Source organism: Bos indicus x Bos taurus, chromosome X (assembly GCF_003369695.1).
Source record: "Bos indicus x Bos taurus breed Angus x Brahman F1 hybrid chromosome X, Bos_hybrid_MaternalHap_v2.0, whole genome shotgun sequence".
Taxonomy (NCBI): domain Eukaryota; kingdom Metazoa; phylum Chordata; class Mammalia; order Artiodactyla; family Bovidae; genus Bos; species Bos indicus x Bos taurus.
Genome location: NC_040105.1, coordinates 37519598 through 37545080, shown reverse-complemented (window position 1 = coordinate 37545080; position 25483 = coordinate 37519598). Strand labels below are relative to the sequence as shown.

Sequence of the window (25483 nt, the reverse complement as noted above, 5' to 3'; positions counted from 1 at the left end):
TGTTCTTAGGTATTGCAAGTGTGTCTTCCCTCTCCAGTCCACTAAATGCTTGGATTCATCTTCAGGCCCAGAGAAAAACAGCCTGCCTGTGACAACCACGCTCAATCCAGCAACAGGGACCTAGTGCATTCAGAGTTGGGCTGGTGTTTGCCCTGATGATGTGGTGTCCGTCTCCGAGGTTCTTTAAATATTTGTATTGATACAACATTTATTTTGAGAAATGTTGCCTAGTGGAAGGGATAAAGGAAATGTCCAAAGGAGGCCACCCTTCTCCCCCTTTCCCTATGTCCTTAGCAATTCATGCCTGGCCCAAGTTACATACTCCATTCAGGAAAACAGAAGCCCAGTCTCTAATCAAACCTGTCATTCATCAACCATGAATTGCTGTTCATTTCTCTACTCAAGAAGACAGTATTTCTTCTTGCTAATACCATAGTCTTTCCAGGAGGAGTTCCCCATCTCACTATACTTTCGCAGGGATGTTTAGTACCCCTTGCAGTTTGATTCCTTAGGAAGCAGTCAGGGTAACCCCCCTCCCCCAACCTGGCTTTGTGCATTCAGATGCTTTGCCAACAAATGACTGTAACAGAGCTGGTTTCAGAGGTGATAGAAAAGACCTGAAAATTAATAATAACATTTCCATTAATCCAAAAATATTAAGGACATCTCCCATCTTCGGAGCTACACCCGATCTGTCAGAGGCACAATGTAAGATGATACTTAGGAATTAAGAAGGACAAATTAATTGAAGGTAATAAAAAAGGTCAAAAGCAAGAAGATTCAGAAAAGTCTACACATTTCTTTCTTCATAGCAACTGAAAACCAATGAACTGTCTTCAAGATGTCAATTTATGAATAATGAATATTGGAAAGGATGGAAAAGCAAATATATTCCTGATATGCAATCACTCTAACTACAGTTCAAACATAAATGATTGACATAAACTGTTTTGTAAGGGGATGGCTCCCTTCCCTGTTTTCAAATGGGAAAGATTCTAAAAGATTTTACTGGTAGAATGGGCAGGGGTGGGAGAGAGGCTCAAGAGGGGATATGAGTGAGTATGCTGCTGCTGCTGCTGCTGCTAAGTCGCTTCAGTCGTGTCCAACTCTGTGCAACCCCATAGACGGCAACCCACCAGACTCCGCCTTCCAGGCAAGAACATTGGAGTGGGTTGCCATTTCCTTACCTATGGCCAATTCATGTTAATGTCCAGCAGAAGTTAATGCAACATGGTAAAGCAATTATATCCCAATTTTAAAAATCCATAATTAAATAAATAAATAAACATTTTTACTGTTGGGACTGATCAGTTCCCATAGATTTGCACAAACAGGTTTCAACTTTCTGAAGACAAAATGAACCTCTGGCTAAGTAGAAAATCATACTTGGAAGGAGCAATTAGATTCCTTCCCCCAGAGTAAGCAGATAAAAACAATAAAAGGGTAAAAATACTGTGACTCAAGTTCATATCTAGTTCTCTGCCCTTCTATAAAGAGACATTTTTTTCCTTAGCAAATGCCAATGATTTTAACTTTTGCTTTAACTATTATACTGAAATATTTTACTTGCTTGTTGTATTAATTTCTGCCTCAATCAGAGACAAAGAAAAACAAAATAAGAGACATTCATCCTTCTTGCTGAAATACTGGAAATAAAAAATGATCTACTCCCTATAGGCGTATTTTGTCAGTTGTAGGCAATACTAACTACATATTCTATCTCCCTTTTCCAAGTATGAAAGGAACCCTCTTGCCGGTATAGGTCAATACATTCTAATGTGGTAAATGAGAAAGAAGTACTAATCTTTGAAACACCATGCATTCCTCATAATGACCACAACATTTATATTTCTATGGAATTTGTTTTGACAGGATGGTAAATTTCCTTCTCTAGATAAAAAGTGAGATTCTGAACAACAACCCTGTGAGGAAGGCAGGTTTGATCTCCCTGACATAGGAGATAAGTGATGGGCCATAGTAAGAAATGGTCATTACACTGAAAATGTTAAGAAAAAAGGTGGAAAGATAGTTTGTTTATGGTTTCTACAACCTCTTAACAAAAAGCTGACACAGTCTCTCTTTCAATCAAATGAAACACTTTTGCAAAACTTACTATCTAATCAGATGAAGTAGGAAATTCCACAATAGATGATATAGCAAAGTAAGGAGTTTTGGGGGGTATTTTTTGTATTGTTGCTATACACTGGAGACTACTTCATAATAATGAATGCTTAAGACCCAGCTAAACACCCAGGAAAAGAAGGGCTTAAGAGATTATGAACTACAGATTGCTATCTCTCAGTTCAGTTCAGTTCAGTTCAGTCACTCAGTTGTGTCTGACTCTTTGCGACCCCATGAGTTGCAGCCTGTCTGTCTCTGGCCTCCCTGTCCATCACCAACTCCCAGAGTTCACTCAACTCATGTCCATCGAGTCGGTGATGCCATCCAGCCATCTCATCTTCTGTCGTCCCCTTCTCCTCCTGTCCCCAATCCCTCCCAGCATCAGGGTCCTTTCCAAAGAGTCAACCCCCTGCATGAGGTGGCCAAAGTATTGGAGCTTCAGCTTTAGCATCAGTCCTTCCAATGAACACCCAGGACTGGTCTCCTTTAGGATGGACTGGTTGGATCTCCTTGCAGTCCAAGGGACTCTCAAGAGTCTTCTCCAACACCACAGTTCAAAAGCATCAATTCTCTGTGCTCAGCTTTCTTCACAGTCCAACTCTCACATCCATATATGACCACTGGAAAAACCATACTCTTGACTAGACGGACCTTTGTTGGCAAAGTAATGTCTCTGCTTTTGAATATGCTATCTAGGTTGGTCATAACTTTCCTTCCAAGGAGTAAGTGTCTTTTAATTTCATGGCTGCAATCACCATCTGCAGTGATTTTGGAGGCCCCCAAAATAAAGTCTGACACTGTTTCCAATGTTTCTCCATTTCCCATGAAGTGATGGGACCAGATGCCATGATCTTAGTTTTCTGAACGTTGAACTTTAAGCCAACTTTTTCACTCTCCTCTTTCACTTTCATCAGGAGGCTTTTGAGTTCCTCTTCACTTTCTGCCATAAGGGTGGTGTCATCTGCATATCTGAGGTTATTGATATTTCTCCCGGCAATCTTGATTCCAGCTTGTTGCTATCTCTAGATCACTAATAATGATCATTTTTTCACAGTGGGTTAGAAGTCACAAAGCATATTTACCTATATTACTTCATTTGATATCTTCAATTACTCCAAAGCAGCCCAATTATCCCTATTTTCCAGGCAACTAGATCAAGGCCTAGATTGGATGATGAACTTGACTGAGGTCACACAGTTGGTAAGTAGTCAAGACTTGAGCTTCTGTCAGTGTGAGTTCAAGTTCAGGCTCCTTCCATCTCACCAGGGTTGCCTCACAATGAATAACATCCAGGTTAATCAAATCCAATATGTTATCATGATGCAGAGTTGGTGTAAATAATATAGCCAATGTAATTTCTCCTCAAGTACAATCTTCCTCAAACTGTTATCCATGTGTATTAGAATCACCCAAGAAGCTTGATAAAAATGATGGAATTTCATGGAGATTGTGTTCAGTAGGCTTGGAGCAATGCTCTGAAATCAGTGTATTACATTCACACCCCATATTCAGATAATCCTGTGGAATCCCTGAGATGGCCCAATTTCCATGGCTCTTGTTCAAGCCTTGTAAGATCCAATTTTGCTATAATGGTGCCTATATAAACTTCCTCATTCTGTTTCTTTTCATTAACTTCAGAGGTCATAAATATACCATTGTGGGAGGAAACCTTTTCTGCCAACTTCTAAAAGCAATGCTCAGTTTCATGTGAAGTATCTACATGGAAGAAAACACCGATCACAGCCCAAAATGCCATCGTGGTTTACTCTGAGTTGCTTCTGGGACTTGATATCCTGATCCGGTTTGCTTCTAAGAGTGGGCTTTACCCTTATTTTTTCCACAGCTATCTCCTCCCCTGCCAAATAGAAACCTTGGAGTAGAAGATACTGCTGCTGCTAATATTACTGTCAATATGGTGGGCTCAATTCACCCATTAGTTAAGTACTTAGAGATTGATCATCATATATTTAAGCTTTTTCTAAGAAAAAGGAAATCAAAATAAAAAGTCCCATCAAAATATCTTTGTGGTTGGTGCTTTTATGACCTGGAAAATCCATATCCTGACGATTCCAATGACATTAACAACAAACGGCAAAATGAGAGCTGATATACTGGATCTTCCATGTGTCCTGCAGGTGCCATTTACAAACGGAATAGTTGAAATCAGGCTTGTAAGCTTGTCAGGGTCTCTTTATAACTTGTCTGATTCAACTAAGAAAAAAATTGAGGGCTGCTTGAAATAAGGAGTAGGATCCTCCAGGCAAGGCCATGGTCTTCTCTTCTGAGAAGCTGAGATGCTAGGCTGGAGAGAACACTCTGTGCTTTATCTATGCCAAAGAGAAGCTCAAATGTGCTGTCTAGGATTGTAACTAAAGTACTTATAGTGCTGTGCTGTGCTCAGTCACTTCAGTAATGTCTGACTCTTTGTGACCTTATAGACTGTAGCCCGCCAGGCTCCTCTGTCCATGGGATTCTCCAGGCAAGAAGAAAGGTTGCTTTTAAAAGACCAGAGTCAGATATTTTTCTTGATCTATGTGGATCTCAGTTCCCTGTAACAGTGATCTCTAAAGATATCTATATTCTAATATTCTTTTTACTGCTTTTTCACTTTCACTTAATCCACAAATATTTTATTACCTGCTCTTAATTAAGCATGGGGGATACAGCTATGAAATAATATGAATATCGTCTCTCTCTGCCCCTCTGAATCTTATATTCTTGGGATGTGGTGGGAAGGGAATTGACACAGGCATAATAGGACTCATTACATGAATAATTTATTAAAATTGTGATGTATGTAGTGAAGGGGAAAGAGAGGCACGTGACCTAGTCAGGCAGAGGGGCATCAGGAGAGATTTCCCTGAGCAGGTAACATTTAGACCTGGATGATGAATGGAAATCAGGTCAATGTAGAGAAAGAGCAAGAAGATTCCATTGCAGAGGCTGTGAGAGAGACTAGAGGCTGGCACAGTTGAAAAGTAGAGAAATGCATTGTGTGGCTGAAAGGGGAGAAAGGAAGGAGGCATGGTGTGGGGGGAGCTGGAGGCAGCAATCATCTAATACAGGGCCTGGCAGGCCATGAGCAGGAATTTGGATTTTATTCGCAGGGCAATGGAAAGCCACAGAAAGTTTTAAAGGATGATCAGATTTGCAATTTTTAAACAATCATCACCGACTCAATGGACATGAGTCTGAGTAAACTCCGGGAGTTGGCGATGGACAGGGAGGCCTGGCATGCTGCCATCCATGGGGTCACAAAGAGTCGGACACGACTAAGTGACTGAGCTGAACTGAACTGGGGATAGAGAGATAGCCAATGATGTGTAAGTATAGCCTACTGGTAGAAGTTGAATTTAGGTGGTGGGTATAAGGGTATTCACTATAAAATCATTTCAACTTTCCTATATGTTTAAACATTTTAAATTAACATGCTGGGAAAATCTGGCCACCTGGGAAATTTCCAGGTGGGAAAATTTCCACAGGGAAAATCTACCCTGTGGAGGGTAGATCGAAGGAGGGCAAGAGTGGCTGCAAAAATAGCAGTTAGGAGACTTGTAACAATTACAGAGAGGGGTAATGGTCACTTATACCTAGGTGGTGGCATGGAGATGGTGAGAATTGGACAGGTTTTTGAGATCTTTAGGAGATACAATCAATACAATTTCCTGATTAATTTTGCCTCAGGGTAAGGAAGAAGCATAAATCAAAAATCACTAATTTAGAAAGATATATGTACCCAATGTTCACAGCACCAGTATTTACAATAGCCAAGGTATGGATGCAACCTAGATGCCCATCAACAGAGGAATGGATAAAAACGATATGGTACATATATACAATGAAATATTACTCAACCATAGTAAAGACTGAAATAATGCCATTTGTAGCAACATGGACGCACTTGTAGGGCATTATGCTAAATGAAATAAGTCAGAGAAAGACAAATACTGTATGCTATCACTTGTATGTGGAATCTAAAAAATACAACAAACTAGTGAATATAATAAAACAGAGGGGCTTCCCTGATGGTTCAGAGGTTAAGAATCTGCCTTCCAAAGCAGGGGACACTGGTTTAATTCCTGGTCCAGAAAGATTCCACATGCTTCACAGCAGCTAAGCCCATGGACCACAACTACTGAGCTAGCTCTCTAGAGCCCTTGAGCCACAACTACTGAAGCTGGGGTGCCTAGAGCCCGGGCTTCATAAGAGAAGCCACAGCAACAAGAAAAACCCACACACTACAACTATATAGAGTAGCCCTTGCTCGCCATAACTGGAGAAAAGCTTATGCACAGCAACAAAGACCCAAAGCAGCCAAAAATTAAAAAACAAACACAAAAAATTCACAGTTACAGAGGACTAGTGGTTACCAGTGGGGAGAAGTGTAGGGGGAGGGGCAAGATATGTAAGTGAGTTAGTGAAGTCACTCAGTCGTGTCCGACTCTTTGTGACCCCATGGACTGCAGCCTGCCAGGCTCCTCTGTCCATGGGATTTTCCAGGAAAGAATACTGGAGTGGGTTGCCATTTCCTTCTCCAAAGATATGTAAAAGGAGGTACAAATTACTAGGTATGAAATAAATAAGTTATAAGGATACAGCACATGGAATATGGTCACTATTTTATAATAAGTTTACATGGAATATAATCTATAAAAATATCAAATTACTATGTTGTACAGCTAAAACTAATATTGTAAGTCTGCTATATGGCAATGAAAAAAAAGGTCACTACCCAGTGTCTAGTTAGTATAACCTGGTGGATGATGGGACAAGGTACTGAGACAGAATGTAGTGGAGCAGAAAGACATAGGTGTAAGAAAAAGGGTGGAATAAAGAGTTCATTTTTGACTATGTTGAGAGTATGAGCAATCCTGGTGGAGATATCATATAAACCGTTGGATCAGGGCCTGGGGCTGAGAGAAAGGGTCTGGGTTGGAGATGCGAATTTGAAGTCATAAGTATATAAATGGTCATAAAACAATGAGGATACAATACATGATAATACCTGAGGATGGATAAAGTGAGGAGAAAAGAGAACAAGCATCAAAGAATCCAATGTTTAGAGGGACTTGCCTGGTGGTCCAGTGGTTAAGAATCCACCTTTCACTGCAGGGAATGCAGGTTCAACCTCTGGTAAGGGAAGTAAGATCTCACATGCCGTGGGGCAAGTAAGCCTGCTTGCCACAATTAGATAGCCTGAATGCTCTAGAGAATAAGAGAAACCCACGCACTGCAACTAGAGAAAGCCCCTGTGCTGCAATGAAGACACAGCACAGCCAAAAAAAAAAAAAAAAAGGAATCCAAAGTAAAGCATTTTACAATCTTTAACAGACAAGGAAAGGGAACAATTAATGAAATAGAAAAATTAGGCATGAATGATATTAGAGAAGGCCTCTGTTGATGGGCTTTTGGATGTTTTCCAATCTTTTCCAAGAAATATCCTTGTATGTACTCATTTTTAACATATTTATCAATCTCTGTAGGATAAATAACCAAAAGTAGAATTGACATGTAATATACAGATCTCATTTTGAATTTAGAAGTGTTTACTCTGGAAAAAAATTGCTTCAAAAAGCCACCAAACATAGATAGCTTAATTAACCATATTAAATGTAGTATTTGATAAGAATGGTTAAATAAATTTAATACACCCCTATAATGTAGTACACTGTAGCCATATAAAAAGAAAGAGGCTGTCAATATATTCTGATATGGAAGAGGAAAGGGTAAGACTTGCTTTTCACAATTTTGAACTACTTTAATTTTGTGCCATTCACATGTATCATTTATATTAAAAATCTTTTTTGTGCTTCTAAATTATACTTTAAAAAAAGTAACCTAAAAGATCAACTTGCCTTTTATTTCTGAGAGCCACTCCAACAGGATTCTGATGGACTTTGGCATACCTGGGCCTTACATTATGGAAACACCCTGTTAGATGTTGGATTTTATGAAATCATAATGCTCTCACAATTGCTCTAACTGTGGCAAAGGTCTGAATACATGAAATTCATGCTCATCTTGAGTTCAAGATATTTTGGAATTAATTTTGCCACTTTCATTATTGGTGAATAAATCTACTTCAGTCTGTCTACTTTAGAAATGTCTCCAGGCTTACCCTCTCACCTCCCCTAAAAATGTCATTGAGGATATACTGAGTCATGGCAAGTCTGAAGACATTTATTCTTCCAATATAGGAAGTAGTGATGATCATACAGTTTTTGTTTTCTGTTTTTAAGAAGGGCAACATAGAGATACAGGTGTGAGTTTTAAAAATTGTATCATACGCCCTAAACTACACTAGACTAATAACTTCCATTTCCTAGAACTGGATAGCCTATTTTTGAATAACAGTGAATATGGATTGTTACTCACCTTACTAAGAATAACGGTAAATATATTCTTAAAATTGTTTTCAAAATTCAAAAAGAAATTTAGAATATGGAAGAATTAGCTATCTGAAGATGATTCTAGCTTTCCTACTACTAAAATTCAGTATCCATTCTTTTAAGGATTTTTACATGAATTCAAGTGAAAAAAATGAGTTGAGAGGCTAGAATATGACTCTAGAAGAAGACTGTGTCAAGTGTATTCATATACAAACATTCAGACTTGACTCCACCTCCCGCCATCTATGTGCTCTTGCCCATCATGATTAGCATAGGATCATGCCAAGTGGAAGACCACAGTCGACAGAACACTGGCTTAGGAGTTACACCCTGTATTTAAGTCCAGATACACTCACAGATTTTATATGATCTTAGGCAAGTCATCTTTGCTCTATGGGCTTCAGATTTGGACTGTGCAAAATGAGGAACAGGTCCAAGGTCCCTTTTCAGCATTAACTCCCTTTGCATCTAAGTTTGGTGGCTAAAGCCTCTGCATTTCCAAGTGACAGAGGTAGGATGGAACTATTGGCCACAATCCTTCATCTCTTCCAGCACCCTCACTCTTGCCATGGCTTCAGTGTGAGCAGAGTATATTTCCCTGCCTCTTGATTTGGGGCTTGGCCATGTGACTTCCTTTGAGCAACAGGATACAGCAGATGTAATACAAGTAGGGGCTCAAAAATGTGCATTGCTTCTTATTCCCTTTTAGTTAATGGCTTAGAACATTTTATAAATGTTTACAACACAGCTCTCTCAATAGCTAGGTCATAATTAGGGTGACCCTACATCCCAATTTTCCCAGGTCAGTCCTGATTTACATCTGATGTCCTGGTGTAATGATTTAGGTCTCTTCACTCCCCCAAATGGGATGGTTTAGAGTATCAATTACATAGTCACCACAGGGGGAAAAAAACCTCAGTTCATCTTGAAAATTCACCCGGCTAATCCGCAAGTTAGCTACAGCAACAGGACCACCCTCTTGCCCGAGCAACCATCCCCACAGTGCCTTCTTTGGATAGTGGGGATTCCTGGGGTGAGGAAAGGGTAGCCAGTATCCCTTCTTCTTACTCTGCAAGAGGCCTACGTTCCAAGTGGTTCCCTGTTCCCTTCAACCTTGAGAAAACCGAAAGCCACTCACAATTAGAAGAAGCTGGGGGGCTCCCAATCTCAACTGTAGTTCCAAATAAACATATGCCATTTCCCCTATGAGATAAAGCCCATGAGCTATTGCACAATGTGTTTGTTAACAGGACCATGTGGTATACTTTTTATCATCCAGTCAAAAAAGCCCTAGCCTGTGGACATAGAGAGTACATGCTTTTATAAGACAGCTGGCGAGATCCTAGCTATTCATAACACTGACATCTCTCCCCTTATGTCCCAATAGGCTCAGGTGAGAAATGGCAAGGAAGCCGACTCCAGGTCGTGAGCCTACCACTGGTAGGAAATAACAACCAGACAGTCCTGGGAGGCCTCACTTTTGAGAGCTGGTACCTTCAGAGCTTGGTCTTTCCCATGCTGGCACGGAGCATGAGTACGCCCTCTACAGGAGTTCCGGGATTGTCTGCCATCTTCTGCCAGAGGCGCTGCTCTTCCCCTTGAGAGTCCATCCAATCCACGTTCTTCCCATGGCTCACACCTAAAGAAGCGAAGGGGGAGCATTACACTTTAGAAATGAAATGTTTTCATCTTCTGGACTGATACCTATCAACCTCTGCTGACCAGAAAGACCTTCACTGGTTTGTTCTCACCATATCTAGTGAGTGATGTTAGTGTGGAATACATCCTTTGCAGGCAACATTACTCTCTTCTGCCTAGGTGATGGGGAACAGATTATGATGGCCCTGGAGGCTTGTTTCTTACTCACTTTGGTAGCTTAAATAGAAAGCTGGGTCATCTCGACTGAGTTAACATGTCAGAAGAACAGGCTGAACTGGCTCCAAGGCTCTCCCTTTTGAACGAGGCCACTTCTGTGACCTGGGAGTTGTCATTTTAGTGGCAGAGACAGCCTTAATCTATACATAAGCAGAGCATCACAGGGGTGGGGTCGTTCTCCACAGGGAAGCCAACCCTGTTGCATGCAGACTGTGGCTGGCCTAGTGTTAGGATAATGAAAGTTTGCAGGGCTGCACCTGCTCTGCTGCTAAAACTTTCCCAATTCACTCTGTGTTTCTGTGACCTGTCTGAACAACATGAGACATTATTTTTTAGGGAAAAAAATGGATTTCCTTTCAATTCAACCAGTGTTGAGTAAAGGCTGCAAGCCCTGGACAGCATTGAGAAGAACATGAAGTTGGTCTGGGAAGTCCTTCGCTGTGTATTGTCATTGTCAGAAGCGTGTATCATCACGGTGGTTGTCTCCTAAGCAAATCCTGAAGTAAGGCCCAAGAAAGTAGTTGAAATTCACTCAGACTAAAGTGTAAATGATATTTTATAAGAAGTCCAAATATAAGCATTATGCACCCCAGACTTCTAGCTGAAGGATACAAAGTTACAGAATACTATTTTTAACAGTGAGCCGAACCTTGGCTAAAGGAATAGAGCATCTATAGAAATCTCGAGAGTCAGCTAAGCAGAAATTACATATACACCTATGACACATTACACTTGTAGGAACCACTCCCCTGCCCCACGTCGAGTCAGACTATCTAAGGGTACCATAGTCCCTCACCGCTTCCAGAATTCAAACGAACTCCTCCCAGAAAGATGTTGCTGGAAAAGGCCTCCTTGTCCCAGATGGTAAGTTCTAGGCAAACATGCTTTATATCCTGGGGATGCAGGCCACTGAACACGAAAGTATGATTCCACTGAGGGTTCAGACTCTTTTTTATTACCAGAGTTTTGTGCTTGGTGGCTTTGCTATCATCAGGGAGCAGGTAGCTGCAGGAGAAAACACAATCAAGTCATCAGTGAGACAGTGAAGCAGAAAAGGGCATCCTTGCATAGTCATTTCAATTTCCCATAATTCCTGGTGTGTACCTGGGTGTGTGTGTTTGATTATCTTTCCCATCACCTTATATGCTTACATCTGGGTTGATATAGTGGAATGGCTTATTATCTCTTGTAAGTGGGGGCAAGAGTAGAATGCCCACACTGTCCTTTCTAATCCTATTGGTCCTTCCCTCATCTTGAAATGAAAATACCTCCTGTGGGAGACACTCTGTAATAATGTCCTGCCTCCCATCATCACTGGCTCACCTCTGTGGGGACGTGATGCCAGGAAGAACACTTCCTGCCATGCTGACAGGTTCCCACCTTAGGCGCCTGTGTCTCTTGGCTTCTCCAACTAAGGACTTTGGTGCTCTGTGAGCCAACTCAGCTTACATGAAGGAAACCCTGGATTACTGGGAATTTCATGTCCCTCGGAACAACCCTCAACCACTGAGTTTTAGAAATTGGTGGATGAGGAGACTTCCCTGGCGGTCCAGTGGTTGAGACTCCCCTGCTGATATCACATGTGGCACAGATTCATTCTTCATCAGGGAACTAAAATCACACATGTTGTACAGCACAGCTAAAAAATAAATTGAACTAAAGGAAATTGGTGGATGAGTCTCCTAGCTTTCCTGTCCCTTGAAGGGACAATCCTAAGGTATATTTCAAAGAGCTGCTTAACACTTCATTAGTGGAAATGAGCCCCATTTGACCACAGTAGGAACCTGCCTAGTAACACTTTCATCAGCTTCTCTCCCTTCCCTGTTTCATTTTCCTTACTCTTTTTTTGATCATAGTACCTGATGAATCAGGCATTTTGGGGAAGGAGACTTATGGATATGGAATTAGTACATCAAATTAACATGAACAATACCACAAATGATCTTACAATAAAGAAGACACATTATGACACTTGAGATTTCACTTCATGTACCAAACAGATGCTGCTTATCTCCCAACATTCATTCTCTCTCCTATTTGTCTCCAAAAAAAGAAAGTCCTCATTTTTTCAGCTCGGCACAAGATTGTCCAGAATAAAGACTACATTCCCTAGCCTCCCTTATAGCTCGTATAGCCAGGTGACTAAGTTCTGGCCAATGGGATACCTTACCTTTAGTGTTTATTTCCATACAAAGACTGTTGTTTAAGACACTCTTATGTTGGCTCATGGACTGAGTATTTAAGGTTATATGTTATAATATTAAATTTTATAGAAGGGACTATTCTTGCTCTCTCATGCTCTTTAAAAAAAAAATTGAGGTCCTCTTAAAATCAGCTCAATGGTTAACTGTAACTAGGAACAGAATTTACTAGAAAGTTACTGGCCTTAAAAATACATCCTTTATTTTCTCTTCTTTCATACATGTTCAACATGATAAAATAAAAACTGTTTCAGAAGAATGTCAGTCATTTGTGCAAGGGCACAAGGAGTTCATGAGCCAGGAGCCATCCCCTCATCCCACCAGTGAGCAGGAAGAGGCCTGAATGGGATGGTAAGGCTGGGGAGACACATTTCAGTGGCAGGATCCACATAAAAGGAAGGAAGAGTGAGGAAGAGTCAAGGACAGATGGCCGGGAATTCAGGCACACACACTCACCAGCAGGGAAGACCCAGACATCTGGCTTCCCTTTATTATCGCCCTTACCAAAGCTAGAAGTGTAAGCCTAAAGGTTTGACTCATTTCCTCATGGAGGAAATTACACTTTTCTATGGAGAAGGCGATGGCACCCCACTCCAGTACTCTTGCCTGGAAAGTCCCATGGACAGAGGAGCCTGGAAGGCTGCAGTCCATGGGGTTGCTAAGAGTCGGGCACGACAGAGCGACTTCACTTTCACTTTTCACTTTCATGCATTGGAGACAGAAATGGCAACCCACTCCAGTGTTCTTGCCTGGAGAATCCCAGGGATGGGGGAGCCTGGAGGGCTGCCATCTATGGGGTCGCACAGAGTCGACATGACTGAAGCAACTTAGCAGCAGCAAGGAGGAAGGAGGAGAGGAATGATACTGTCATCTGACAAAGAATTAACCTCACGGCAGGCATCACAGGAATTTGTTTTACCTTATGTAGCGTGTGGTACTCTGTGAGAGCAGGGTCCACATCTTATATTGGGAACTGCAAGACTTAACTGCTTGAAACATGCACATTTATGTGTTTGTCTGTATGGATGAAAAATATCCTTCTTGTCCTAGTTTTTCTGATTATAAGAGAAAAATCTCAAATAGAAATCAGGAGGGATTTGTCATTTGGGTTACCTCGAATGGGTAAGATGCCCATCAAAAGGGATGTATTCCCTCAAGAAACTGCCCTAGGTTCCACAAAGTGGGCACAAATGCCCAAGAGTCAGTCTTGGAGTTTCTCTAAGGCACTTCCCAGTGGATATCTTGAGGGACGATGCTCTGGCATCCCCACTTTTTACAATTTCCCCCAAGAGAGAAAAATCCCAAAGATCCAGTATTTTGGTTGTTGTCACATACTGCCAGCACCAAAAGATAGCAAAGCACAATACAAGAATATTACGTATAGAAAGCTAAACTTTTTCCTCCTTTGAGAAATAAATCTCACAGGAAAATTCGCCAGGCTTGAGGATGAGAGTCATGGGAAATTCTGAAATACGCTAGAATAAGCAGATCCCTCTTGTGTTGTTTGCAATGAAAGCACCAGCACTCAAGGGGAGCACTTTCCTAGCACACGTTTAGAATAAGAACAAGACAGAAGCCTCACAGCCACCCCTGTCTCCTGTTTCATCTCTCACTAAGTATCATTGAAAATGAGCTCAAACCAAATTACCCCTTCACAAAGCTATCAGAAGTGCCTCCTGATTTCACCGCGGTCAAATTCTTTGCCTCTTTGATGAACACTTCTAGGATTCCTCCAGAGATGATAGATGGATCCTTCTTTTTTCCTCGTTTAAAGGTCTTCTTTCCTGCATCAGTCATCAGAGACAGAGAGGGATGAAGGGTGGGAAAGAGAGGGGGGAGGGAGGGGAGGGAATGGGTGGAGAGAATGAAAGAAAAAGAGAGAAAGAGAATGAGGGAGGGGGGAGAGAAAAGAAGGGAAGAAAAGAGAAATAGATCATAGGGTCCATTTCAAAACTGACAAAGACTACAAAGATTTATTTCATTTGGTGAGTGAATGAGCTATGTACATTACTGTATATGTTTCCATGAATTCACTTGAATGTTTTTTACCCTAATGGAATCTTTCTGGATCTATCATTCATTTGTATTTGTTGAAAAAAATAAACAAGTTAAAAAAAAATACTCCCCTAAATCGTATAAAGGAATAAAACAGAAAAGACCCCAAGAGCTGCCTGGGCCACATCCCTGCTCTCCATGAGAAACAGCTACAATGAAAGCCACACACACGTGCCAAGATGCACATAGAGAAAATTCCATAACTCCTGCCTTGGATATTATAGTCAACTCCACGCCTGGCTAGCTCTAAAGGCTAAAGCCCAGGCACAATGACATTTCAGGGTGAGAGAAAACACTCCCCATACCACATTTTTATTCTGATGAAATACTCTCAACATGAATAATGACCACTGCCACCACCACCTTTATTTAACAGTACTGTGAGCACTTTACAGGAATGAACCTATTTAATAGTTGCAGTATCCCTATGAAGTGAGGAAACTGAGGTCAAGAGATAGGAAATTACTAGCAAAGGGTCACCATGACAAGGGTGATATGAACAGGAAGATAATGCATGCTGCCTGTAGGAGCTGAGGAAACAAGGGCAAGAGTGACTTAAATGTGGACTCCATCTGGAATTTTCCTTTGTATTCTGTGTTCCAGGTTAATTTCTTTCTTAAGATGCCCCGAGTAGCTGTGAATCTCATAAATCCAGACAGCAGCTTCCTACACCTCCCCTCTTAGCAGACCATCCCCCATTTCTGCCCCCTCCCCCGACCCAGAGGAAGGTTCTATATACCTTAGACCCCCAAGAAACAAATATCAACATAAAGGTTCATTTCTAATTATGAACTCGGTCCTTTTCTTGTAACAACCCTTCCCCATATATTGCATGTGTGTGCGCGCAAAATCACTTCAGTTGTGTCTCTCTGCGACCCCATGGACTATAGCCTGCTGGGCTCCTCTGTCCATGGGATTCTCTGGGCAAGAATTCTGGAGTGGGTTGCCATTTCCTTCTCCAGGGGATCTTCCTGACCCAGGGATCGAATCCATGTCTCATATGTCTCCTGCGTTGGCCGGTGGGTTCTTTACCACTAGCGCAACCTGGGAAGCCCCGCATACAGTATATACTTCTCAACTCTCCATAAAGGACAGTGATACTTAACCCTTTTCACTTGATGTTAGTTGGCCAAAAAGTTCATTACAGAAGATATTACGGAAAATGCCAAATGAACTTCTTAGCTAACCCAATAACATCATCCACCCAATCCCTCTCCCTACTTCCACACTTCTAGAAATGGAACATCACTGATCAAAGCCAATGATTTTTCTTCCTCTACCTTGAAATTGTCCTAGTGGAGGCATCAGTTTCTCTTCTGGTGGTATGTAACGTAACATGACTGTCAGCTCTCCTTTGTACTGAAGGCTAATATCAGCAGCACATTCCACCTGGCCAAGAGGAGACAGGTAAAAAGAAAAATTCAGAATGCTTATAATTTTGGAGCCTGTATTTGAATATACAATATTTACTAGGTGGCTTAGATGTGACAATTTATTCCACTTCAATTATGTTGGCATTACTGGTTTAAGAGCTGCCTCAGGCATGACAAAAGAAAGGCTGGAAAACTCTATGAAGGTATTTGCATATAAATCCCTTTAGTCCCAGCGGACTGTGCGACCCTATAGACTGAAGCCTGCCAGGCTCCTTTGTCCCTGGGGATTCTCCAGGCAAGAATACTGGAATGGGTTACCATGCCCTCCTCCAGGGGATCTTCCCGAACTAGGGACTGAACCTGTGTCTCTTATGTCTCCTGCATAGGCAGGTCGGTTCTTTACCACTAGCACCATCTGGGAAGCTCTTTAAACCTTAAAGTAAAAGGAATTTGAAAGGGGAGATATAACATGTTGACATTTGGTGAGTCAACAACGGACACTGAGCGCCTGTGATGCACTGAGGTCTGGACCCATCACTAAACATATATAAATAATTTGGGGGAATGAGGCAAAAATAAAGATCTCAGTGATAACAGCCCCAGAAGATACTTCTTTCTGTCTGCCCTTGATGTCACAAGGGTTTCCTACTTCAGTGACCAAGAAAGGGAAAGCAGGCAGTAATGTCTGATTCAAATTGGGCTGCTAGCCACCAACTCTGAACAGCTACACTGGCAATTCACATCATTAAAATTCAACGTGGAAAAAATGGCACGCTCCAACATTGCTGGTGCAACTGTACAATGGCACAGCCTCTCTGAAAAACAGTTCGGCATTTTCTTAAAAGATTAAAAAATACTTGGGCATTTATCCCAGGAAACTGAAAGAATGTGTACACTGAAAAATTCTGTACATACATATTTGCTTCATCTTTATTTGTAGTAGTACAAAACTGGAAAGAAACTGTATGTCCTTCAATAGGTAACTAGTTAAATAAACTGTGGTAAAGCCATACCACAGAGTACTACTCAGGAAGAAAAAGGAATGGCTAGTGATACCTGCAAAAAGTTGATTGAATCTCTAGAGAAGGATGCTGAGTGAAAAAAGTCAGCTTAATAGGATAACATACTATACGATTTCACTTATATAACATTCTTGAAAAGACAAAACAATAGATACGGAGAACAGATTCAGGGTTGCCAGGGGTAAGGAAAGGGGTTCTCAGGTGGCTCAGATGGTGAAGGATCTGCCTGCAATGCAGGAGATTCAGGTTCAATCCCTGGGTCAGGAAGATCTGCTGGAGAAGGGAATGGCAACCCACTCTAGTCTTCTTGCCTGGAAAATCCCATGGATGGAGGAGCCTGGTGGGCTGCAGCCCATGGGGTCGCAAAGAGTCGGACATGACTGAGTGACACAAACAGGTGTTAGGAATAGGGGTGGCAGGAGCGAGGTGGGTGTGGTTATAAAGACCACAAAGGATCTTTGTGAGGATGGACCTGTTCTGTGTCCTGGCTGTAGGGCTAAATACACAAAGCTCCAGTGCTGCAGTGCCAAGTCACTCAGTCATGTCCCACCCTTTGCAACTCTATGAACTGTAGCCCACCAGGCTCCTCTGTCCATGGGATTTTCCAGGCAAGAAGACTGGAGTGGGTTACCATGCTCTCCTCCAGGGGATCTTCCTGACCCAGGGATCAAATCTGTGTCTCTTACACCTCCTGTACTGGCAGGTGGGTTCTTTACCACTACTGCCACCTGGGAAGCCCAACACAAAGCTACACATGTGACAAAACTGCATAGAAATTAATACACATGCACACAAATGAAAACTGAGGAAATCTGAGTAAGACAAGTGGACTATATCAATGTTACCACCTTGGTTGTGCCACTGCATTATAGTTTTGTCAGATGTGACCACTGGGGGAAACTGGGTAAAAGGTATATAGGATCTCTCCATGTTATTTTTTACAATAGCATGTGGATCTACAATCTTCTCAAAATCCAATTTTAAATTTGAAAATTCAGTGTGAGCACATACCCAAAGCCTTTGTTCTGTAGGTCTCCCAATGAGACAACTGAACTTTAGATTTTTCATAAATAGGGTAAGAAAAGTAGATACTTCCTCAGACTTTTCTTGAGGGAACTTGACTGCTGAGCAATTCTTCAAGGGCTAAGAGCTGCTCTGCTATGAGAGAGGGCAGACTGAAAGAATTCTCAGAAACCCCCAAACCCATAAGAAAGCCCGAGGCTATTCAAACCTCAGCAAAAAAGACTGAGACTGACAAAAGGAAACCTTGCTGACTTTCCTTCATTTCAGTTCAGTCGCTCAGTCATATCCGACTCTTTGTGACCCCCATGGACTGCAGCACACCAGGACTCCCTGTCCATCACCAACTCCTGGAGTTCACTCAAACTCATGTCCATTGAGTTGATGATGCCATCCAACCATCTCATCCTCTGTCGTCCCCTTCTCCTGCCTTGTCTTTCCCAGCATCAGGCCCTTTTCCAGTGAATCAGTTCTTCACATCAGGTGGCCAAAGTATTGGAGTTTCAGCTTCAGCATCAGTCCTTCCAATGAATATTCAGGACTGGTTTCCTTTAGGATGGACTGGTTGGATCTCCTTGCTGTCCAAGGGACTCTCAAGAGTCCTCTCCAACACCACAGTTCAAAAGCATCAATTCTTCCATGCTCAACTTTCTTTATGGTCCAACTCTCACATCCATATATGACTACTGGAAAAACCAGAGCTTTGACTAGATGGACCTTTGTTGGCAAAGTAATGTCTCTGCTTTTTATATGCTGTCTAGGTTGGTCATAACTTTTCTTCCAAGGAGTAAGTGGCTTTCAATTTCATGGCTGCAATCACCATCTGCAGTGATTATGGAGCCCCCAAAAATAAAGTCTGCCATTGTTTCCACTGTTTCCCCATCTATTTGCCATGAAGTGATGGGACCAGATGCCATGATCTTAGGTTTCTGAATGTTGAGCTTTAAGCCAGCTTTTTCACTCTCCTCTTTCACTTTCATCAACAGGCTGTTTCGTTCTTCTTCACTTTCTGCCATAAGGGCGGTGTCATCTGCATCTCTGAGGTTCTTGATATTTCTCCCGGCAGTCTTGATTCCAGCTTGTGCTTCATCCAGCCCAGCATTTCTCATGATGTACTCTGCATATAACACAAATAAGCAGGGTGACAATATACAGCCTTGACGTACTCCTTTTCCTATTTGGAACCAGTCTGTTGTTCCATGTCCAGTTCTAACTGTTGTTTCTTGACCTGCATACAGATTTCTCAGGAGGCATGTCAGGTGGCCTGGTATTCTCATCTCTTGAAGAATTTCCCACAGTTTATTGTGATCCACACAGTCAAAGGCTTTGGCGTAGTCAATAAAGCAGAAATAGATGTTTTTCTGGAACTCTCTTCCTTTTTGATGATCCAGCGGATGTTGCCAATTTGATCTCTGGTTCCTCTGCCTTTTCTAAATCCAGCTTGAACATCTGGAAGTTCATGGTTCATGTACTGCTGAAGCCTGGCTTGGAGAATTTTGAGCATTACTTTACTAACATGTGAAATGAGTGCAACTATGCAGTAGTTTGAACATTCTTTGGCATTGCCTTTCTTTGGGATTGGAAGGAAAACTGACCTTTTCCAGTCCTGTGGCCACTGTTGAGTTTTCCAAATTTGCTGGCATATTGAGTGCAGCACTTTCACAGCATCATCTTTTAGGATTTGAAATAGCTCAACTCGAATTCCATCACCTCCACTTGCTTTGTTCATAGTGTTGCTTCCTAAGGCCCACTTGACTTCGCATTCCAGGATGTCTGGCTCTAGGTGAGTGATCACACCTTCTTTTTGGTGGTGATAAACCTTATTAGTAAGGCTGGGAAAATCATTTGAAGCTTTTATTCAGCTACCTTGCCAGAGGCACAAATGAGATTAGGTGGTGAATCAGACTACCCATTTAACATTTAATCTTACTATTCTAAATCAAGTGCCTTATGTGAGGAGTTTTCTTATTGCTTTGATGGTTTCAGGAAAGTTTAGTTTATGTGAAAGTCACAAATGGAAAATTACCATGCATATTATGACAAATGAAAGAGGTCACTGGGTTTGTTTTTCTTTTTGATACTATAGCTAACGAGGGTTGAGGTATTTGCCCTTTCTCTTTGGATCTGAGTGGGCTCTATGACTGCTCTGACTAGTAGAATATGGCAGAAGTGACAGTGTGCCAGTTTCTGGGCTCAGGTCTTAAGATGAACGGCTTCCATTTCTTCTCTTGAAATGAATATTCTTGGGATTCTCCCTCTGGGAATCCATGCTGTGAGGTCCACATCACATGGAGAAGCCACACATAGGTGCTCTAGTTGGTGGGCTTAGATGAGTTCTTAGCTGGCAGCCAACATCAAGTGTGAGACATCCAACTGGACCAACCAGCCCAGTCAAGCCCTCAGATGACTTCAGGGTGTTTTTGGGTATACACTTGCAAGGAAGTTCCAGGGCAACGTCCTCTCCTGACATACTACCATTTCCCACTATTCAGTGAACTTTTGCTCAGAAAAAGGTTGCAGAATTCAATTCAATTCATTCCATTCTACCAACACATATGGAAGGTCTCCTTGTATTGGATTGGACAAAAAGTTCGTTCAGGTTTTCCTGTACAATGGTATGGGAAAACCTGAACAAATTTTTTGGCCCACCCAACAGTAATGATTCTTAAGGCATTTTGCTAAGTGCTATGGGGACACAGAGAGATCCTGCTTTCCATGAGTTTTCACTCTATCTAGAAGGAATATACTCCATAGCAACTCTATCCATCTGCTCTTATTTAACTGATTTGTCACATGAATGCTCTCTATTCCCACTGAAGAGCAGGATGCTCTATACAAAGACCATGTATGCCTGCTCCCATCAGTTGAGTCAGCTGCATTCGTCCCCAGAGCTCTTTATGCCAGGCATATTTGTGGCTCTAATTATATAACTGAATGGCACAAACTGAAGAGTCCCAAAAGACAGCTGCTACTATAAAAAATGAGGTTGACCAACTTATAAGAACTAAAGATGTGAAAATAAATTCGCTATTGGATTCTATTTGGGCTTGAAGCTGTAAAAGATTAGAGGAAAGATCATGAATATTCAGAAAGATTTTGCATTTGGTTGACTTTGCAAGTATTCTGAAACTTTTGTTTCACTCTAGAGAAACTCAAACAAGAAATTGTTGATTAGGATACATTAGGGGCAGAATGTATTCCAGGAGGATATGATAGAGTTTCAACTACTGAAACTATACTCAAAAAAAAAAAAAAAAAAGTGCCCCTGTATTAGAAAACTTGAAAATGAATACACATTTAAGTTAAAATAAGTGATTAATAAATGCATTGGAAATTCCATAAGGAATGCAATTGGAAAACATTGTATGTGTTTGACTTCTGTGACTTTGTCCATGAACTGACCTATAATTATTGGTCCTGATTTCTTGAAGAAGGTTTCTACCATAGAGCAAGCTCGGTGTCACACAAACCATTACAGTTGCTCCAAATACAAGTACCGTGCATTCCCTACTGAATGAGTTAAGTTCCGAGAGAGTGCATTTGTAAATCCAATTTGTTCATAAGTCCAACAAAGTTAGCCTAGGTACCCAACTTTATATATAATGCCAGAGACTTGAATTAACTTGCGTGATTGGACGTGCGAATGCACTTTCGCATCTTCAAAAGCTCACAACTCGAAGGTTCGTATGTAGGGGACCTACTAAAGAAACTACTCTGGGGGACTTCCCTGGTGGTCCAGTGGTTAAGAATTCACCTTCCAATGCAGGGGAGGCAGCTTCGATTCCTGAACAGAGAAGTAAGATCCCACATGCCTCAAGCAACTAAGTCCTTAGGCTTCAACTAGAGAAGCCAGTTCACTGCAAGTACTGAGCCTGCTCGCTCTAGAACCTGAGCTCCACAAGAGAAGCCCACAGGCCGCAACTTAGAAGCACCCATGCTGCACTAAAGATCCAGTGCAGCCAAAAAATACAAACTACTGTGGGAAGAGAGAGTAATCCAGACTGGGATAACAAGGGGGCCCTTGTCTGGTTCTTATAGGATGGCAGACATGATGACATATGAAGATGGGGGGTGGGGGAAGATTAGCCTGGGTTAAGGACAGAGGCACCTGGCTGGCCACGGTCCATAGGGTTACCAAGAGTTGGGCAGGACTGAAGTGACTTAACATATAAGCAACAAAGTAGGATGAGTGGAATTCAGTGGGGATTGTGTAGAATGTGCCTGAGCACTGGTTGGGAGGTGTGCTCAGATGTGTGTGTACAGGGAGGAAGCAGCAAGGAAGATGAAAACAAGGTTTCTACTCTGGGGTCTTCAGGAGACCTGAAGACACAAATTTCTATTATAGTGTTTTATTAGGATGGGTAGTAGGGTAGCTGGACAGTGAAGGGAAGAGAGGCTCGCCAAGGTTACAAAGTCAGGTCAAGTTCAGGGAGAGTAACCCTTGCTCAGTTCCACAGGGGAGCTCTGAAGACAAGACAGATCACACCTTGGAGTGCTCCTGATCAAAGCAAAGATGCTAGGGTGTTTATACTCCTTCACTCATCAGTTACTGACCAAGGGCTTTGCCCTCAACTCCCACAAGACTGAAATTCCCAGGCTATTCTGGCTTTGGACATCCACATTCCAAGCCCACTCCAGCAGCCTGAGGATGCCTATCCTACGAAGATTGGCAGATACTGGCTGGCAGGAGGGACAGCTGAGGGGAGCCATGTATGAATGAAAATGGGGATACAGGTAAAGCACTGACTCCTCTGCTCCAGAAAACTGGGCTATACCAACTGAGCGCTGAGGGCCAGGGTAAGGGTTAGAATTTACTCAAACAATATCCAGAGTCAATAGGGAAACAGTGAAGGAATCTGACTCAGCGCGGGTGGGGAATAATCTGATAATGCCCATTATCTTTTGCTTTTTGAAGAGACAGGGATCTACTGCCAATCAGAGTAGGATGCAGAGTTCCCAGCACACTTACAGGGCTAAGGTGGGGTCATCTATCATGCACACAAGTCTGTCCAAAATACCACATAAAAAGAACCCTTTAGCTAGGCAATGACTCTACAGGACCTCCTGTACATTGACTCTGCCTGAAGGTGGGACAGAGAAGGCTTCCTTTGAAAACCACTTAAGCTTGCTGTTGACATTCAAAGGTCCTTTTTATAATAGCACCTTCTGGGAATACATGAAAGGCAATTTACACTGACAAGCTCTTCTTGTTTTTCAGTAAGATAATGAATTACAGCTAATAAACAATCCCACATCACGCTGTAAAATGGGAGTTATACTGTGAAACTACTTTACAGTAAGTACACCTGGCATCTTGAGTTCTTTCTTTGTCTGCACCAGCCTCCTGATGGGTGGGAAGACATAGTAAAATCAAAGGTAGGTGTCCAGGGACTTTTCACCAACAGATAGTCGATAAGCAATAAGGCACTCTGTCTTTCCAATCTTCCCACTGCCAAAGGATGTCCGTCTTTCTGAATGTTTAAGGAATATTATTTCTGATCCTCTGTTACCAAGGAAATTGGTCCCTGTAGCTCACCCTTCAGCTCCTCAGCTGGATAATCTATGAGAAACATCAAGTGTCCAGGGTGGCTCATGCTAGAGCTATAGTTGATGAAGTGGCTACTGCATTGAAATGACTGAGGAGGGAGATGGAGAATCAAGTTTGGAAGGCATGGTACCTAAGCAAGTCTGAATAACCTGCAGCCTTTCCTCTATACATGTCAGAGAAAGCTTGGCAGGAAAAGATGACGTGGATTAGACACTAATTTAGACTGCGTACCTAGAAGATGGTAAAGAATCCACCTGACACTGCAGGAGACGTGGATTCAATCTCTGGATCAGGAAGATCCCCTGGAGAAGGGAATGGCTACCCACTCCAGTATTCTTGCCTGGAGAATCCTACAGAGGAGCCCGGTGGGTACAGTCCATGGGTTCACAAAGAGTCAGACGTGACTGAGCGACTAACAGCTGGCTATTCAACTTCTTGCCAGAAACCAATGCTGAGATGAGGATTCTTTTGCAAGTGACCTATTAAGGAAAGGCTCCCAGGCCAGGCCAGGGAAAGGGCTGGGGAGATAGGTTGGGGAAGAGGAGGAAGCCAGGCGAGGGCTTCTGATCCAGCAGGAGAGCTCTGGAGGGTAAATAACACCTCAGAGCTCTTCCCTCTCTCAGTAATGGAACTGAGCTTTCAGACTCCACCATCTATCAGTTATTGGTGAAGACTTGACTTGCGGCAGGAGGGACAGAAGCTCCTAGGAATTTCTGACTCTCTGCCTACATGGGGAAAATCTACAATAGCCTGAGGACAGTCTTCTAAAAACAGTCAGGTAGAGGCAGTTGGAGGCAAAATTCACAACAGACATGGTTAAAGGAATCCAAGGGGTTCTGGCAGAGGACAACAGGAGTTCCACTAACATTAAACACCATCAGAATGTTTCTATCTCAAGCAGCCTCAGAGAGATGCTTCTCACTTGTAATAAAAAAAAAAAAAAACAAACCACTCAATGTCAATGTGAAGGTGATTACCATGGAAAGCTGCTGGTCCCTAAGCCAAATCAATGCCTGAGAGAATACTGATATCATCTCAGAGCAAATCCTCCAACCATTTCCAAGAAACTGACTGGAAACCCTCCAAGCAGGTTTCCAAAACAGCTTCTCTGTGCTCTTCTGTTACATTTCTGATGGACAAGCTAATTTCACGGACTTAGATGCATGTTACTTGTCCTTCATCAGTGTCACACACCACATGATGTACTGGACATTTTCTATGATTCTTTGATACTCACTCATTATACACAAAAGGAAGCAAGTGCCAGAAGATTTAAATCAACTTAATTGCTATCCTTTATGGTGAGGCTTTTCATTCAAATCACAGAACTTTAATGCTGTAGTGACCAAATATTTCTCATATTTATTAATAATGTCAGAGAAATGTTACGCTATTGTGGACTTAATTGTTGTTAACATTGTACTTCCTCTCTCTACCATATTTATGTGAGTCACAGGAGTGAGGTTGTTTTCTGTTTGAGGATCCCTATTTCATTGTCAATTTTACCCAGAGCCAAAGTAAACCTCCTAAAGGTTGTCCATGAGTTACTTATACCAAATTTTTGAGGTCAACACTTATAAAATCCACCAGAAAGTTACATTTAACTTCTGAGTCTCAAGCTCCTCATATAAAATGGGGATAACAATGCTTAGCGGTGGTTGTAACCATGAGATGTGAATGATGCTACTACTCATGATGATGAACAAACACTATTATTGATGATCAATGTTTGTTTTTGCTGTCTAGCACCCACTCACCATTTTTATTTTTTAGTATTCCTGTACCTGGATTTATTTGGGGGTGATACCACCTTCAGGACCAGTTTTATGTTCTGATGGCCTTAAGCCCCTCAATGTATCTCTCCTCTCTGGCTGCAATG

The 25483-nt window shown here is 42.0% G+C and overlaps 1 protein-coding gene across 2 annotated transcripts in view; it reads right to left on the bottom strand.

Annotated features, from left to right (window-relative positions):
- Window positions 1-6602: 6602 nt before the first annotated feature.
- Window positions 6603-25483, bottom strand: part of SYTL5 (synaptotagmin like 5) — a 110323-nt gene continuing 91442 nt past the window's right edge. For both annotated transcript variants that reach the window (XM_027534822.1, XM_027534823.1), the window contains 4 exons: window positions 15922-16030; window positions 14235-14370; window positions 11182-11390; window positions 6603-10149 (listed from right to left, as the gene is read on the bottom strand). In XM_027534822.1, the coding sequence (XP_027390623.1) occupies window positions 10007-10149; window positions 11182-11390; window positions 14235-14370; window positions 15922-16030 (597 nt within the window). In that variant the 3' untranslated portion in view covers window positions 6603-10006. The remainder of the gene's footprint in view (window positions 10150-11181; window positions 11391-14234; window positions 14371-15921; window positions 16031-25483) is intronic.